Here is an 18,603-nt window from a genome sequence, read left to right as displayed (position 1 = left end):
ACAAAAATTAGCCGGGCATGGTGGCGGGTGCCTGTATCCCAGCTACTTGGGAGGCTGAGACAGGAAAATTACTTGAACCCAGGAGGCGGAGGCTTCAGTGAGCTGAGATCGCACCACTGCGCTCCAGCCTGGGCAACAGATCAAGACTCTGTCTCAAAAAACAATGAATAAATTAAAAATAAATAAATAAATAAAAGAACAAAGCCATTGAGGCCGTTAAGGAGTTCTGTGAGATAATGACTTTGAAGCATATTTTCTGAAATGGAAGATGGTACGTGAAGAAGCTGTGGGTGGTAAGTTTTTCCCTTAGAAATGAGAGGCTGAAATCATCTGGACAAGTATCTATTGCAGACATTCTTTGTGCTTGGCACCATAGTAGGCACCATTAGGCAACCTCATACCAGGAGCCCAAAATCTAGTTGTTACGAGTTCCCTTCAACAGTCTGTCTGAGGTGGTCTGAGACAGGTGCGCCAGCAGCCTTTGGCAGGGGTGGAACCATGTTTAACTCTGGGGTGCGGACACACTTGAAGGGAGCATGTGCTCTTCTGATCAGGAATGAGAGGCCCCTGAATCTGCACAGAGCTTGAGGCTGGCAGGGCCTGAGCTAGGCCTTCAGGGATTTGGGGAGGGACATCGGGCATGCAGAAAGCTAGAAGCTGCATGTGGCTCTCAGTTTCTCTGAAGAGAGGGGAGTGGACAGTAAATGCCACTTACTCCTCACACCTGTTGCACACTTGACCCCCAGAGGACAGGGTTGCTTCAGGACTGAGCACCCTCCCTTGCAAACAGAAGTTTCTCCTTTTTTTTTTTTGAGACACAGTCTCACTCTGTTGCCCAGGCTGGAGTGAGGTGGTGCAATCTCAGCTCACTGCAACCTCCCTCTCCCGGATTCAAGCGTTTCTCAGGCCTCAGCCTCCAGAGTAGCTGGGACTACAGGTGCTTACCACCATGCCCAGCTAATTTTTTGTATTTTTAGTAGAGATAAGGTTTCACCATGTTGGCCAGGCTGGTCTTGAACTCCTGTCCTCAAGTGATCTGCCTGCCTTAGCCTCCCAAAGTGCTGGAATTACAGGCGTGAGCCAGCATACCCAGCCACCATTTACTCTTATTTTTTAGCAAATATAGTTGTTTTTCTGTAGTTCAGAAAACTCACTGGTTGCCTTACTTTCTGCAGCTTAAACAGAGAGAAAATAAGGTTTAAAAGTGCAGGGCTATTTGTGTTCCATGTTAGAGACAGTGTATATTGTTTGTAAAGGGAATCAATTTTATCTCAAGAAAAATTAGAAACAGTGGCAGAGACTTCCTCTGTCTCAGATAAAAGAATGCCTCCTTATGAAAGGATCCAGGGATAGGTTGAGTATTTCTTCTGAAAGACCAGGAGCAGGTTGACCAAACTGTGTCTTTTTAGACCTCTGATGTTGTTTGGAGATACAGCTCAAGGTGTTTTAAATGCTCACGTTTATAATTATCACCTCAACTTCTCCTGAGCTCCCTTTCTACTGCAGGAAAATGGAGATGATCATTTTTAGCCCCCAGAGTTGCCACGGAGAGCGTTACCTGAGGTCATGGCCTGGGTGGGCAAAGGTGGGTCTGCCCCGTCCATGCAGGCAGTCAGACTCACTCCCCAGCCCTCTCCGTCCCGTAGGGCAGCCTTGCATAGGTCAGAGCTGCGCTTCGGTGACATGACCAGGTCCTCACTCGGGAACCTTCAGAGGACTCCGCACTGTCAAAACCATGAATATACACTCCCCAGAGGCCAGGAGTCGCCTTATCTGTTCTCATCCTCTAGTTTATTTTCTGAACAAAGAAATAAGATGGAAACTCTGACTGCTGATTTTATAAATCCTTGCTAGGTACAGAAGGAAGACACAATCATTTGTCTAATTGTCTTCAGCACACAAATCCTGAATGCATTTTGACTTCATAAACTACAAGTAAATTAGCTATACAGAGTTCACCTGTTGCCTCCCACTTGGTATCTAACGCAGCTGTAAATTTCCTTCTTTCTGTCTGTTTGTGTCATGCCCATTCCTGTTGTGTCAGAGATTGCAGGCTGTTTCCTTTAAAGAGCTTGGCCAGACAGGGGCTCGAAGTTAATTTCCTGCTAGCACAGCAGTCTGCTCTTAGCAGTCAAGGGTGGAAATCTCCATGAAAGTCCTGCCAACTGCAGACCTCCCAGTGTGGAGGAGGTGGTCACAGAGCTGACCACCTTTTATGGGATACTGAGGGAGCGTTCTATACCACACAGCAATGCAGATCATTGAACAATTCATGGTTTCTTCCCCAGCAAGACCTCTTTCTTGCTTGAAAATGGTAATAAAAGTGGTATAAATGCTTCCCTTTTGTAGGGGCATAGGGCATTTGCTGTACAAAGAAGATTTCTCTCCTTTCTATTTTTGAAAATCGGAAAGTGTAACCTGAGACATTAATCAACTCAGAGAGAACTGCATTTTATAAATCACTGTTAACTTACCTAAAGTTTGACATGCAATACTTCAAATACCAAGGTGAGAATCATTTAGAATCATGGGACTTCCTTTTAATTCCACCGATGATGCCATTGGTTCTTGAGTTGAGAGCAGGCACTTCTTTTCCAGCTGTAGAAGAATTACAGCCAAACAATTACAGTGGAATTATAGCTGCCAGTGACTTATGAAAATATGTGTCAAGTCTACAACACGTCCAAAAGCCCCATCAGAACCTCATTCCTAGGTAGAAAAAAGACTGGAAGAAAATATGCTCAGATGTTCAGAACAGTGAAAAGCCTCTGGGTTTTAGAATTGTGGGTGATTTTTTTTTCTCCTTATATTTTCTAGGCTTTGCAAATGTTCTACACCATCACTTTTATATTATACAATAATATTTTTAAAGCCCATATCCTTCCTTAAAAAGGCTTTGTGTGACACCTGTAACAGAAAGAGACTGGCAGAATGGCAATAGCCAAGCTAAGGAAAACTCTCCTTGCTTGCCTTGGGTGGTTCCCAAGATAGGAAGATACATTCATGTAGCTGGTTGGATTTTTCTGACACTTGGGCCATAAGGAAGTCACAGTAGGCTTTTCTGGGGCCCTTCATTAAGTCTGTAAGGGTAGGAAGGCAGGATTCCTTGTTTAAGTTCAGATGGATTGGTAGAGGTGCGAGCCTGGAGGCAAAACTGTCAAATAAGTGGTATGTGTCAGAGTATGCCTGCCCTCACTCTTATCCTCTGTCCCTTTCTTGTTAGCATCTAGTGTCATCCAGTTCTATAATAGGTATTCCAGAAAGTTCAATGTTAGCTTAGAAAGTTTAAACCTTTCTTCCCTTCTGGGAATATTTATGTTTTAACATAAAACTCTGAAGCACAGCTGGAGGTATGCGTCCAAGGCTTCTGCTCCAAGACCGCTTAGCTCTCTCTGCCACAAAGACACGCCCAGTATTTTCAGAGGGAAGAAGGAACAAACGAAGGCTTGGCATCTTGGAGTGTTAAATCTGGGAAGACCTCTATATCACGGTAGCCTTCATTTCACAGACAGGAAACAGGCCTGAAAGAGCCGCAAATAACTCGGCCAGAGTTTCACAGTACATAGCAGACCTCAGTCTTGAACTCATGTCCTCAGCCTGTCTCTAACCAGATAAATATTCCTGAAACATGCCTTAAAATAAAATTTGAGAGTCTTTTTTGAGATATAATTCACATCCTATACAATTCACCCATTTAAAATGCATGGTTCAATAGCTTTTGGTGTATTCACGGAATTGTGTAACCATCACCACAATTAATTTTAGAGCATTTTCATCACCCCAGAAAGAAACCTTGTACCTCTTAGCCATCACTCCCTATGCCCCCAGCCATAGGCAACCCCTAGTCTACTTTCTCTCTCTATTAGATTATGGATTTCTCTATTCCGGACATTTTATATCAGGAGACTCATACAATATCGGTTCCTTTGTGACTGACTTCTTTCACATAGCCTAATGTTTCCAAGGTTCATCTGTGTTGTAGCATGTATCAATACTTTATTTTTCTTGCTGGATAATATTCTATTATAAAAATATATCACATTTTCTTTATCCATTTATCAGTTGATAACATTTGGGTTATTTCCACTTTTTGACTTATGAATAATGCTGCCATGAACATTCATACACAAGTTTTTGTGTGGACATATGTTATAATTTCTCTTGGGTATATATGTAGGAGTGGAATTTCTAGGTCATATGAGAACTTTATGTTTAGCTTTTGAAGAACTGCTAACCGTTCCAGAGCACTGCCCCATTTTACATTCCCACCAGCGGTGCGTAAGATCCCAGTTTCTCCATATCCTCACCAACATTTATCTGTCTTTTTGACTATAGTCATCCTAGTGGTTGTACAGTGGTATCTCATTGTGTTTTTAACACAGCCTTTTAAAAAACATATGTGCTAGGCCAGGCGCAATGGCTCACACCTGTAATCCCAGCACTTTGGGAGGCTGAGGCAGATGGATCACCTGAGGTCAGGAGTTCGAGACAGCCTGGCCAACATGGTGAAACCCTGTCTCTACTAAAAATACAAAAATTAGCTGGGCATGGTGGCACATGCCTGTAATCCCAGCTACTCGGCAGGCTGAGACAGGAGAATCACTTGAACCAAAGAGGCGGAGGTTGCAGTGAGCCGAGATCACACCACTGCACTGCAGCTTGGGCAACAGAGTAAGACTCCATCTCAAAAAACAAAGCAAAACATATGTGCTGAGAAACCTTCAGCAGTTACACACTGCATTTATAAGGCCTTAATTCTTTAATTTGGTACTCTAGTCCTTGTAAGATTTCCACAGTCTTCACATCTTTTCTGCCAGCCGCCTCTATGGGAACCCAGCACACAAGACAACCAGATCTCCTGACTGCCTTCCCTCCCCAGTTTCACAAGAGTAGAATCCCTTCTGCCTGCCTAGCTGTTCTTGAAATTTCATTTGGGTGGTAAAGAACTCATAAGGGATGAGGAATTGGGGTTTCCAGAGCAAAACTGGAAATGGACGAGTGGCCTCTTCTAAGGCTGGGGCCAGGAATGACCTTGTATCGCCAAAGGGGTGGCAGGGCTGCCAGAACGTGCAGTTAAAGGTTCCGGGGCTCGGCCACTTCCTCCCGTAGCTATGCATGGCAAGTGATAAGAGGACAGCCCCGCTGTGGACTCAGCAAAGCCAGAGCAGGAAATGAGACCTAGGTTCCAACTCTAAATGTTTACTTTCTTTTTCCTTTGCTCCCCTTCCTCAGCAGATTAGTTAAGATATGTTTCAGCCTGACCTAAAGTTTTTCTTACACTTTTAGAAGAAACCCACTTAATATACTAACTTGTAATAGACGCCAGTCACCTTTTTTTTTTTTTTTAGAAAGATGTCTGTCTTGCGTGATCTCAAAATTTCTGGTAACACTTTGGTTTCTATGGAATTGCTGGAATTCACTGCTATCATGTGCATCTCTATTCATCTAAACCATTGTTTTGAAAATCCTTTACTTAAATGCTCCCTCCTTGAATCCCCTTATAAATAAAAACAGCTTATGTTGGTTCAGTGGTTTGATGAGCTGTTTAGTCTTCGGGAATATTGTTGAAGCATCTTAAATCCAAAATGTCCTCTTTATTTAGTTCGTCTCAATGTCTAGGCGCACCATCTTGACTGCAGACGCAGACCTCAAATAAACTCCCACCTCGGGAGGTACCCATTTCCCTTATCAAGGCAGGACATTTGGCTCAGAAATTGCTCCGTTTCTTTTTTTTTTTTCTTAAGACAGAGCCTCACTCTGTCACCCAGGCTGGAGAGCAGTGGCACTATCTTCACTCACTGCAACCTCCACCTCCAGGTTTAAGCAATGCTCCTGCCTCAGCCTCCTGAGTAGCTGGGACTACAGGCACATGCCACCATGCCTGACTAATTTTTGTATTTTTAATAGAGACAGGGTTTCACTATGTTGGCCAGCCCAGTCTTGAACTCCTGACCTCAGGTGATCCACCTGCCTCGGCCTCCCAAAGTGCTGGGATTACAGGCTTGAGCCACCGTGCCCAGCCTGAAATTTCTCAGTTTCTAAATAGGTTATTGGCAGCTCCTCTTCTCCAACTTGAAATTACTGGCCAACAGTATATAATCATCTGCAGAAAGACCGATATATACTGACCTTTCACAATAGGAAGATTTATTTCAGTTTTGAGGAAATCTCTTGTAACCCTAGAGGATAATGGAATTGGAAGAGAAATAGATGCTGTTTCAGAGTCCTGGGGTAAAATGTAAAAATGAGCAATATATATACATATATACGTATATATATGTGTATATATATGTATATGTGTATATGTGTATATATGTATATATGTATATGTGTATATATGTATATATGTATATATGTATATATGTATATATGTATATGTGTATATGTGTATATATGTATATGTGTATATATGTATATATGTATATATATGTGTGTGTGTGTGTGTGTATATATATATATATATATTTTTTTTTTTTTTTTTGAGACGGGGTCTCACTCTGTAGCCCAGGCTGGAGTGCAGTGGCACGATCTCCACTCACTGCAACCTTTGCCTCCCGGATTCAAGCGTTTCTCCTGCCTCAGCCTCCCAAGTAGCTGGGACTACAGGCATGCACCACCATGCTCATCTAGTTTTTCTATTTTTAGTAGAGATGGGGTTTCACCATGTTGGCCAGGCTTGTCTGGAACTCCTGACCTCAAGTGATCCGCCCGCCTCAAAGTGCTGGAATTACAGGCGTGAGCCACTGTGCCCGGCAAGTCTCATTGTTTCACTGTAGCAAGGACACAGCCAGTGTTAAATCAGGAGGTCTTCCCCTGTAAAGTTGCTTTATTGGAACCCTTAATCAGAAGAATCATCAGCGGAAAGCAGTTGTCCACAAAGCCATTCCTCCCCTTGCCAGTAGGTGGCACTGTAGCTGTACTGTTTTCAGATGCCCTCTCCAGCCGTGCAACCTTCCCTTGGCCCCAGGCTTCTCATGTCCTGTTTCTTCTTTGCCAGGTCTATGTGCTCTCTCTATCAACCATTCCAATTCTTACTTGGCCTATCCTGGAAGCCTGACTTCAGGGGAGATTGTGCTTTATGATGGAAACTCCCTGGTAAGTTGATGGTGACCTGGCTGAGCCAACCCACCTGCCTTGGCTGTGTGGTCATGGAATGAGATAGATAAGGACGCCCTGCCGTGGGGGGCTGGAGGCGGTGGGAGTAAGCAATACTGGGGGAGTTGTTCAAGAGAAGGTGATACTATTTCCCCTGGGGCTTGCTGTCAGTCAACAACACCATAAGCCAGCTGGCCAGGCCAAGTCAGACATCTGCAGCATAATGAAAACCATTTGCCAGCAGGGGGCCAGAAGTCTGCCTGAATGTGTCACCCTGTCCCATGCCACAGCCTGAGACAGTGTGCCGGTGTTTCATATTCCCTGCCCTCTGGTCTCTGAGGCGTCCCTGAGCGGGACAGGATTGCTGTGGGAAGTTCCCTAAAGATGCGTGCAGGGCGCGCCTGCGACAGCATCACACTGCATCGGGTGCTCAGTTCGTGGCCACCTTCCCGAGGGCAGGAAAAGGGATGTAAATGGAGTGGCCCTTGAAGCCAAATCTTGATTCACCAGAAAATGACACACAGCTTACATGCAGATGGCCTGGGGGACAGAGGAAGAGACAGGGAGCTGGACAAAGGAGGGAGATAGGAGAAAAGAGGAAGGGGAAGGAGGTGAAATCCATCTTCCCTCTTCTGCAGCATCCGTATCCATTTTTCCTTTTCACCAACAGAAAATAGTCTGCACTATTGCTGCCCATGAGGGGACACTAGCTGCCATCACCTTCAATGCCTCAGGCTCCAAACTAGCAAGTGCGTCTGAAAAAGTGAGTCCACTCCCACCAACGCCTCTGTCTGGGGTTCGCTGGATGGCTCCTGCTGTGCGCAGGGATGGGATTGAACGAGCCTGGTGACATGAAGACTGACGGGTCTCTGGGCCCACTCAGAATTTGTTTCAGAGGGAGAATTTCTGGCCTCTGCATGTATGGTATATTCATGCATTTGTCAATTCAATAGGCCAGGGGCCTGCACTATGCAAGATACAAGACACTTTGCATGAAAACTCGGGTCTTATGAAGAAATGTACATGCACATCAGCCATAGAGACAGACAGATGCTACACCTTATAAACACAGTACAGTGCAAACCAAATTCTTTACTTTGCTATTTAGAGAAATTGATGTCTTCTGCCTGGAATAATCAGAGAAAGTGATCCAATTGAATTTTTTTTTTTTTTTTTTTTTGAGTTGGAGTCTAGCTCTGTCGCCCAGGCTGGAATGTGATGGTGCAATCTCGGCTCACTGCAACCTCCGCCTCCCAGGTTTAAGTGATTCTCCTGTCTCAGCCTCCCGAGTAGCTGGGATTACAGGCACATGCTGCCACATCTGGCTAATGTTTTGTATTTTAGTAGAGACGGGGTTTCACTGTGTTGCCCAGGCCGGTCTTGAATTCCTGAGCTCAGGCAATCCACCCGCCTTGGCCTCCCAAAGTGCTAGGATTACAGGCGTGAGCCACCGCGCCCGGCCTCAAATTGAAATTCTAAGAAACCAGAGCGGTTGAGTGAACACACACACGCGCACACACACACACACACACACACACGCAGAGCCTTGAGCACAGGTGGAAGGGAAAAGGTAGACAGAGGGTGTTTAAAACATTTTCCAAGAATTGTTGATATGGCACATAAATAAAAATGCCTCTATGCTCAACATGGTGTTCTTCCTCCTCAGAGGCAGATGTTCAAAACCAATAAAACAAACTCCTCTCTAAAGGGACATCTCTGTGTAAAGCCATTAATGGTTATGAAATATCCACCTGTTTTCTTTTCCAGGGCACAGTCATCCGGGTGTTCTCTGTCCCTGATGGGCAAAAGCTCTATGAGTTCCGGAGAGGGATGAAAAGGTCTGTGTTCAATGTCAAACCCATTTTAAAGTCCCCGCAGAAGTCCCGCAGGGGCCGCTGGCAGCTGCCTAGGGAGAGGACAGAGAGTGGCTCTGTGCCCTCCACTCACCTGGAGGAAGTGTAACTACTCTCCCAGGTAATTGACTCCCAGGCTTTACTTAGGGCTCAGCAAAACTGAAAGCCGAGATGCTGTTTTAACACAGTTCAGCCATGAGAGTCCCTTTTTGATGTGTGTGTGGGCGGCCGGCACAGGAGAAATGAGAGAGCCAGGGAGTCACAATCCAAAAATAATTTCTGATTTCCTTCCGTGGAAATAAAGGACGATGTAAAGTGTGACTGGGATCTTATCGGATGTAGGTTTGCAGCCAGATCAGTGCACAGAGCAACCGAAGATTCCAAGATGCCAGGAAGGCACAGTTCCTCCCTTCTGCTACAGAGGCAGGGCTATACCTTGTTTCTTCTCACATAAATAAGACTATGGGCCGGGCACATAAATAAGACTATGGGCCGGGCACGGTGGGTCACGCCTGTAATCCCAGCATTCTGGGAGGCCAAGGCAGGCAGATCACCTGAGGACCAGCCTGGCCAACATGGAGAAACCCCGTCTCTACTAAAAATACAAAAATTAGCTGGGTGTGGTGGTGTGTGCCTATAATCCCAGCTACTTGGGAGGCTGAGGCAGGAGAATCGCTTGAACCCAGGAGGTAGAGGTTGCAGTGAGTTGAGATCAAGCTACCGTACTCCAGCCTGGGCAACAGAGCAAGACACTCTGTCTCAAAAAAAAAAAAAAAAAAAAAAAGACTATGACCCTTTGTGAACCTTTCTGACGTTAATTTCTAAATATGAGTACCACAATGTTTAAGGGATCTGGGGCTACCTAGGCTCTTCAGGATACATCTGATTTTCTTATAAAGCTGATCTCTGAGTTATAAGGCCATAACTCTTATTTCTCTTGCTCACTGACCCATGTGTTGCTGTGCTTGTAGGTATGTGACAATCAGCTCTCTAGTGTTCAGTATGGATTCACAATTCCTCTGCGCCTCCAGTAACACTGAGACGGTACACATCTTCAAGCTGGAACAGGTCACCAACAGGCAAGTACTGCACGGAGCACCAAATGCTCATTAAACGAAAGGAGTCAGGCCCAGGCTCTTCTACTGGCATGAATGATCTCTTTTCTTTCTGAACACCCGATCTTGGCTTTACTTGGGACTTCACCTAAGTGATGGAGTGTGTGTTAGCAAAACTTTGGGGGCATGATGCACAAAAGCAAAAAACTGGGAGCCATCCACGTGAGTTCACATCCCGGCTCTGCCTCTTAGGAGCCAGGAGATCCTGGGAGATAATTTATATCTGTGTCCTTCAGTTTCCTCGTCTGCAAAACAAACCTAACAATAGTATATGCATCTGAGGCTTGTTGCGAGGATTAAATGAGTCTGCAGATCTAAAGTGTTTAGCATCATGCCTGGCACATAGTAAGCACTAAGAAGTGTTAGCTGATGTAGCTGTAAATATAACAATATATTTATTTATCATTGCTGCCAGCACCACCACTGAGTGCTTGGGAAGCACCTGCAATTTCTCAGGGCTTAAGAAGCTGGCTGAAAAGTAAAAGAAAAGTCTAAAAAGTGGATAAAATCTCTAGGGAAAGAGTAAAAAGAACTTCAGGGCAAAGAATGAGCTTTGGGTTACACCTGTGCAAATGGGGGTTGGAAAGTTCTGGAAAGATGGAGGAGTGAGAAAGGAGCAGCCCCCAGTGTTTCATACCCCACGGTGGGGGGCAAGGATTCTAGAGAAAGAGCGCTTTGAAAACGTTACCCCAACCTGCAGGGAAAGGCAGGATCAGGACAGAAAGCCTACTGTATCTGGGGAGTTGGTTGCTGGTACCCTTGGATGGAGTTTCGAAGAGGAAGGTGTAGAGGCAGGGCACCATATCACACTGATACATGCTAACACATACGTAACAGAGGCCAGGCACCTTATCACATTGATACATGCTAACACATATGTAACAAAGGCCGGGCACCTTATCACACTGATACACACACATGCATGACAGAGGCTAAGTACCATATCACACGGATACATGTGTAACAGAGGCCAGGCACCTTATCACGCAGATACATGATAACACAAACATGACAGAGGCCAGGCACCTTATTAATGCTGATACATGCTAACACATATGTAACAGAGGCCAGGCACCATATCATGCTGATACATGCTAACACATACATGACAGAGACCGGGCACCGTATCACGCTGATACATGCTAACACACACATGACAGAGGCGGGCACCAATGCCCACTAGCGCAATGGAGGCAGCAGTGGAGTGAGGGCTGGCCATGTACAGAAGCCTGTGTTAGAGTGTAGCCAATGGTATGTGTTGTCGTTTCCCATTGCCGCAGCAACAAATAACCACAACTTAAGGGCTTCAAACAGCCATATTTATTTATTTACTTATGTTGAGATGGAGTCTCACTCTGTTGCCCAGACTGGAGTGCAGTGGCACCAGCTCACTGCAACCTCTGCCTCTAAGGTTCAAGCAATTCTCTGCCTCAGCCTCTCGAGTAGCTGGGATTACAGGCGCCTGCCACCACGCCCAGCTAATTTTTGTATTTTTAGTAGAGATGGGTTTTCACAATGTTGGCCAGGCTAGTCTTGAACTCCTGACCTTATGATCCACCTGCCTCAGCCTCCCAAAGTGCTGGGACTATAGGCAAACAGCCATATTTATTATCTCATAGTTCTGCAGCCAGAAGCCCAGAATGGCAGGACTGGGTCTTCTTCTCAGCGTGACACAAGGCTGAAAGGGAGGTGTCAAGATTTCTCTGACTTGCCCTTCTGCCATCTTTTTCTGCCACCAGTTGGAGAAAGCTGTTTTTAAAGGCATGTGTGATTAAAGCAAGCCCACACTGCCTGAGGTCGCCTGAGCCATGTCACATATCACAGCCATGGGACTGACGTCTCCTCATCTCTAGAATCCTTGTCTCCCCCCAACCCCTGGTGGTGTATGAAACACTGGGGGCTGCTCCCTTCTCGCTCCTCCATCTTTCCAGAACTTTCCAACCCCCAATCTGCACCGGTGTAACCCAAAGCTCATTGTTTGCCCTGAGGTTCTTTTTACTCTTTCCCTGGAGATTATATCTACTTTTTAGGCTTTTCTTTCACTTTTCAGACAGCTTCTTAAGCCCTGATCTTTTTTGGAGCCTTAATTCATCATCTGTTGTCGTGGGTTTGAGCACTGGAGGGCGGCTGAGCTGTTAAGATGCCGTTCAACCCCAAGGTTCCACGAGTGAGTGATCGCAATTGCTGCTGCAGCCCCGCCTCCACCAGGGATTATTATCAGAGATTCATTTCCCACTCCAGGCTCTCCCGTTTCTGTCTGTGAGCACAGGTGACCAGGAGCGGAACCTCCAAGGTGTTCTGGGTTCTCCACTCAACCTGTCCACCGGTGTTCATATGTCCCTGGTGGTTACGGCTCACATGTGCCTCCTCTCAGCCTGTCCGTGGGGTGTTCATATGTCCCCAGCAGTTTCAGCTCACATGGGCCTCCCCTCAGCCTGTCCATGGGGTGTTCATATGTCCCCGGCGGTTACGGCTCACACGTGCCTCTTCATCCCTGCTTCACTGGCCAGGGCCCTTAGCCGTGTCTTTAGCACCTCGTGCTGGTCCAGCCGTTACTCTTACATTTGGTCTGACTTTCCAGTCTCTTTCAACCAATACCAGTCCATCCTATATCATCTTGCTGATTAATCTTCTGAAAATGTCCCTTTGAACATGACATCTCCTCCTCAGACACCTTTATTCCCCTTTGACCTTGGGAATGAAGTCCCAGCTCCTCCCGTTCCCTCTGAGTCAGACCTGCTGCAGAGCCCAGCAGCCACCACCCCCAGAACCTCCTCACTTCCTCCAGCCGCAGAGACACCATCCCATAAAACAGTACATGCCACGTGCCAGGCTCCATGCTCAGCCCCCAGCCTCCTTAGTTCTCCCAGCAACCCTGTCAGGAAGGTTGTGATGATGATTCCTGTTTCCCAAATGAGGAAATCTGGACACGGAAATGTTAAGGAACCTCATCCGCCTCTCCCTTCCTCTGTGGTCCTGGACTAGCTCCTGCCTGGACCATCTGTGCAGCACTGCATATTAACTGCTCACGTTGTTTTTCTTTGTATACATCCGTGCTCTCTCAACCTGGAATGCAGGGTCTGGATCGTACACCTCTTTGTAAACCCCAGCCTGGAGCACAGGGCTGTGGGACAGACAGTACAAGGATGTCTCAGGATGCTTCGGATCACAGAACCCTAGCAGTGCACCTAGCATAGTCACTTTCAGATGAGAACATGAAGGCCCAGAGAGGTTTGTCCAAAGACCCCCTAGCCCATTGGTAGCATAGTAAAGAATACCTCCTGGAGCTCTGAGCTGCAGGGCGAGCTTCCCACCAGGACCTAATCCTGCAGATAAGCAGCCTCTCAGCAGTTGCCTGCTCCGGGGAACTCACATGGCAGATCTGGTCCTCAATGTGCCACCCTCTGTGTGGGGCAGAGCTGGGGATTGTCTCTCACCAACAGAACAGTCACCCCCTTTGTCTGGCAGAGGCCTCGGGATGAAGTTCCATGACTGCAGGTGACATTCCAGGTCCCTTTGCATGATCTCCATCATTACACATGCTGGGGACCTGGGTGACTCCAGGGTTATCTACAATCAAACGCCACCCAAAGTGTCTTGCCCGGAGGTTTGCTACCCACTCAGTCTGGCTCAGGAGGCCTTCACGTTGAGATCTGTCTGTTCTTCCATGAGCCCGGCACAGTCCCAAGCTTATTTAATGGTACCTGGATATCGAGTCCATCTCACTCTCTACCCTAACTCTCTTCTGGAAATCTAGGAATCAGACTAGTCATCAGATAAGCCTTCTTTAATAGGGGAAAGCAGTAGCATTGGGAACCTTTTAACAGCTTTACAATGGCTCTTCTGAAGAACAAACAAGCCCTTGATGCTCTTTAGTTATTGCCAGAATAATACGTCCTGGACTGTTCTCAGTGGGCAGAACATTATGCTAAGGCACGGTCTCTCCCTGCTGTGGGGAGTGTGGCTAATGACGCTTGGGTGTGGAGATTCCTGGGTGCATGTGGGGCCTGCAGCCCAGTCCCATCATTGCCTGTGCATTACTCCTTAGTAGACCAGAAGAGCCTTCGACCTGGAGTGGCTACATGGGAAAGATGTTCATGGCTGCTACCAACTACCTCCCCACCCAGGTGTCAGACATGATGCATCAGGACAGGGCTTTTGCCACCGCACGCTTGAACTTCTCCGGACAGAGGAACATCTGTACCCTCTCAACGTACGTACAATGACACCCACTCTAAACAAGACCACGCTTTCATCAATGTATTTTTCCAAAGCACAAAAATCCCCAAACCTGAAAAGAAAAAAAGAAAACTTGCCCCAGGCTGGGCACGGTGGCTCACATCTGTAATCCCAGCACTTTGGGAGGCCAAGGCAGGTGGATCACCTGAGGTCAGGAGTTTGAGACCAGCCTGGCCAACATGGTGAAATCCCGTCTCTACTCAAAATACAAAAATTAGCCAGGTGTGGTGGTACGCACCTGTAGTCCCAGCTACTCGGGAGGTTGAGGCAGGAGAATCGCTTGAACCCAGGAGGCAGAGGTTGCAGTGAGCCGAGATCATGCCACTGCACTCCAGTCTGGGTGACAGAGTAAGACTCCATCTCAAAAAATAAAAAGAAAACTTGCCCCAAAGGAAGGGTGTGAGCAGAATCAAACCCCTGCTTTTCCTATCTGACTTCAATACGGATTCTCAGGGGGCAGCTAGAAGTCGGCATGGGAATTTTAGCCTTCCGGATGTAACGACACTGTCTTAAAAACAATTCTTATTTTTATGTAATTAAGTAAAAAGCCTCCAGGTCTGTTTTCTAGGTTCAGACTCCTATGGGGCTGACAGATGTTTTAAGAAGTTTAAAGGCGTTTATTCAAAAATTGAACATTTTTAAAATTTCACAAAACTAACCAGCAAAGACAGTAAGGCAATCCTCCATTTACCCCCTTTCTGTCTTGGTTAAGGGCAGAGACACATGTCAGAGGGAGACTGCATCCCATGTAGGGAGCTAATGTGTTCGCTAGCTATTGCTTTTCGCAGGGTCGCAGCATCTACACTCACGTGCTTCATCCACACTATTGGGTTCAAAGACAAGAAATAATCCTGAAAGTAGATCCCAAGGCCAGAATGCAAAGGAATAGCCAGAAGCCCAGACCAGATCAGTGAGCTAAGGGTTTGTCAAAGGCAGAATCTGGTGACAGCTAGGGTGAGGGGGCTTTGTCATTGGAAGCGAATCCGTCACCCATCTTCGTTGTCATCACGGTTTATGTTTTCCTTGGCCCTTAGGATCCAGAAGTTGCCACGGCTGCTAGTTGCATCATCCAATGGACACCTTTATATGTACAATTTGGATCCTCAGGATGGAGGAGAGTGTGTCTTAATCAAAACCCACAGGTGAAGAGACTGCTTTTCAAAAGACAGCCTTTCGAGAGCTGGTCGTGTAGAGTTGTCCCTTCACCAAGAACAACGACAAGCTTCAGTGCCCTTGCGTTGATTTGTTCTTCACTGGCAGTCTCAGTGGCAAACCTCTAGTGGGCAAGTGCTCTGCACCGGGCTCTTTGTCAGGCGCCCTCAGCATGTGGTAATCATCTGGAAAAGTGCCAGGATTAATAACACACAAGATGGTCTCCCCTTCGGCCTGAGCTCACAGTGGGTGTTCAAAAATATTCCCTGCCACCAGGCGTGGCGGCTCACACCTGTAATCCCAGCACTTTGGGAGGCCAAAGCGGGTGATGGCTTGAGTCCAGGCGTTCAAGACCAGCATGGGCAACATGGTGAAACCCCATCTGTACCAAAAACAAATACAAAAATTAGTCGGGTGTAGTGGCACACACCTGTAGTCCCAGCTACTCGGGAGGCTGAGGTGGGAGAGTCACCTGAGCCTGGAGAGGTTGAGGCTGCAGTGAGCCATGATCACACCATTGCACTCCAGCCTGGGCAACAGAGTGAGACCCTGTCTCAAAAAAAAAACAAAAAAAACAAAAACAGAAACAAAAAACAAAAAAAAACCTGTTCCTTGCATGGAATTGAAAAGTGCTCTACCAGGCACGTTGACTCACGCCTATAATCCTAATACTTTGGGAGGCCAAGGAGGGCGGATGGCTTGAGCTCAGGAGTTTGAGACTAGCCTGAGCAACATGGTGAAACCCCATCCTTACAAAAAGAAAAAATATAAAAATTAGCCAGGCGTGGTGGCACATGCCTTGTAGTCCCAGCTACTCGGGAGGCAGAGGCGGGAGGATCACCTGAGCCCAGGAAGGTCGAGACTGCAGTAAGCCGTGGTCACACCACTGCACTGCAGCCTGGGCAACAGAGTGAGACCCTGTCTCAAAAAAGAAAAGAAAACAAAAGCAAAGCATTCATGCCTTCTGTGAACGGGCACAGACTGAGCTCTCCTGCTGTGGCCAGGGCACCAGAGCTGCCCCTGTCCCCCCACCGATGGCCGCTTTCCTTGCTAGCATGTCCTCACCTGTGTGTACTGGGAAGAGCAGAGGACTAATCTTTGTTTAGCCAGTATAAGAGAAAGAGGCCATTTTGACAGTGTGTGACTGCTCCTGGCGGTTTCAGGTCACTTCCTCATCCCGGCCCAGCAGCGTGTGGGTAGGTCTACAGTTTAAACCCACAGAGTTGGCGGGCACATCACCTGAGGTCGGGAGTTCGAGACCAGCCTGGCCAACGTGGTGAAACCCCGTCTCTACTAAAAATACAAAAATTAGCCAGGCACTGTGGTGGGTGCCTGTAGTTCCAGCTACTCAGGAGGCTGAGGCAGGAGAATCACTTGAACCCAGGAGGCAGAAGTTGCAGTGAGCCGAGATTGCGCCACTGCACTCCAGCCTGGGCAATAGAGCAAGACCCTGCCTTAAAAATAAGTAACCCACAGAGCTGAGCACAAGCTTCCTCATGCTTTTCCTTTGGAAGGTGTCCTAGATATATGATGATTTCTTTTTTCTTTCACCCCCTCTTTATTGTCACAAGTAGCTTGCTTGGCTCAGGAACAACAGAAGAGAATAAAGAAAATGACCTCAGACCTTCCTTACCTCAGTCTTATGCAGCAACCGTAGCCAGACCAAGTGCATCTTCAGCCTCCACGGTGCCAGGTGGGTGGACACGGGGCCAACAAGGGAGCATCTCCAACAGTGACCTCCCTCCCCTTCTCCCTCCACCCTCCCTCCCCTTCCCCCTTCACTGTTACTTGGGGGTGGAGTGCCCTCCCTCCCCTTCTCCCTTCAAGCTCCCTCCCTCCCCTTCTCCCTTCACCCTCCCTCCCCTTCCCCCTTCACTGTTACTTGGGGGTGGAGTGCCCTCCCTCTGCTTCTCCCTCCGCCCTCCCTCCCCTTCTCCCTTCACCCTACCTCCCCTTCCCCCTTCACTGTTACCTGGGGGTGGAGCGCTCTCCTTGAATTTTTTATTTCCTCACAGGTGAAGCCATGGTAATAGCCTTTAAACCTGGGACCCTCAACCTGGCAAGGCATCGCACGATATGGTCTTTTTCCTAACAAGCAGTGTTAACCCTTTGCCTCTTCAAAAATTCCAATGAGGCCGGGCACAGTGGCTCACGCTTGTAATCCCAGCACTTTGGGAGGCTGAGGCCAGCGGATCACTGGAGGCCAGGGGTTTGAGACCAGCCTAGCCAACACGGTGAAACCCCGTCTCTACTTAAAAAATACAAAAATTAGCTGGGCATGTTGGCACACACTTGCAATCCCAGCTACTTGGGAGGCTGAGGCAGGAGAATTGCTTGAACCAGAGAGGCGGAGATTGCAGTGAGCTGAGATCATACCACTGCACTTCAGCCTGGGTGACAGAGTGAGACTCCATTTCAAAAAATAAAAACTAAACTAAAATTTCCAAAGAGCCTGTAGTCCCAGCCACTTAGGAAGTTAAATTGAGGCAGAAGGATCCCTTAAGCTCAGGAGTTCGAGACCAGCCTGGGCAACATAGTGAGACTCTACCTCAACAAAGAAAAATTCAAAAAGGTAGGATGCTTCAGGCATCTGAAGTGGAAAGGCAGGTCAGGCTTAAAGATGGCAGATGGTGAGGATTATGACTTGTCCTAGGCACAGTCCCTCCAGGGGGAAGACAGACAGCCCCTTTGCTCCTTTGCCCTTTATTTGAGCCCCCGCTCGCCACCCGCCAGGTCGTGGCATAAAAGCAGATCCCCAGGGCTTGTTTCATGTCTCTTTCTTGGTTTCCAGGTTATTCCGAGGACGGCGGGGCGCTGCGAGGAGAAGTTATTCCTGAACATGAGTTTGCGACGGGACCAGTGTGTCTTGATGATGAGAATGAGTTTCCTCCTGTGAGCATTAGGAACCCGTAACTGGGCGGCTCAGTCTGTGTGCTTAGAAGGAAACCTTTGCCTCATACGAGAGGCGGAGTCCCTTTCCCTGTTTTCTAGTCTATAACAACTAATCCTCTGCTCTAGTATTTGGAAAGCCGTAGGATATTTGTTGTACTGTGTGCTTCGAATCCTACAGAGTAGGCTTTAGGTGTCGAGCTAAACCCTGATGGCATTAGAGTCACCGAATACTAATCCAGGGAGTCTTGGTGGCCTCC

The 18,603-nt window shown here is 47.3% G+C and overlaps 1 protein-coding gene across 8 annotated transcripts in view; it reads left to right on the top strand.

Annotated features, from left to right (window-relative positions):
- WIPI1 (WD repeat domain, phosphoinositide interacting 1) overlaps window positions 1-18,603 on the top strand; it is a 37,389-nt gene that overhangs the window by 14,282 nt on the left and 4,504 nt on the right. For 2 of the 8 annotated variants that reach the window (XM_054459562.2, XM_063656519.1), the window contains 8 exons: window positions 6,998-7,095; window positions 7,766-7,858; window positions 8,863-8,933; window positions 9,920-10,027; window positions 14,115-14,276; window positions 15,337-15,444; window positions 17,029-17,147; window positions 18,246-18,346. In XM_054459562.2, coding sequence (XP_054315537.1) covers window positions 6,998-7,095; window positions 7,766-7,858; window positions 8,863-8,933; window positions 9,920-10,027; window positions 14,115-14,276; window positions 15,337-15,444; window positions 17,029-17,147; window positions 18,246-18,346 — 860 coding nt within the window. Of the gene's footprint in view, window positions 1-6,997; window positions 7,096-7,765; window positions 7,859-8,862; window positions 8,934-9,919; window positions 10,028-14,111; window positions 14,277-15,336; window positions 15,445-17,028; window positions 17,884-18,245; window positions 18,347-18,603 lie in introns of those variants that run through there. The other 6 variants (XM_054459560.2, XM_063656518.1, XM_063656514.1 and 3 more) reach the window with 3 other exon arrangements.

This window comes from Pongo pygmaeus, chromosome 19, assembly GCF_028885625.2.
Source record: "Pongo pygmaeus isolate AG05252 chromosome 19, NHGRI_mPonPyg2-v2.0_pri, whole genome shotgun sequence".
Classification (NCBI taxonomy): domain Eukaryota; kingdom Metazoa; phylum Chordata; class Mammalia; order Primates; family Hominidae; genus Pongo; species Pongo pygmaeus.
The sequence above is the reverse complement of the archived record's forward strand: the minus strand, read 5'-3'. Positions and strand labels throughout refer to the sequence as shown.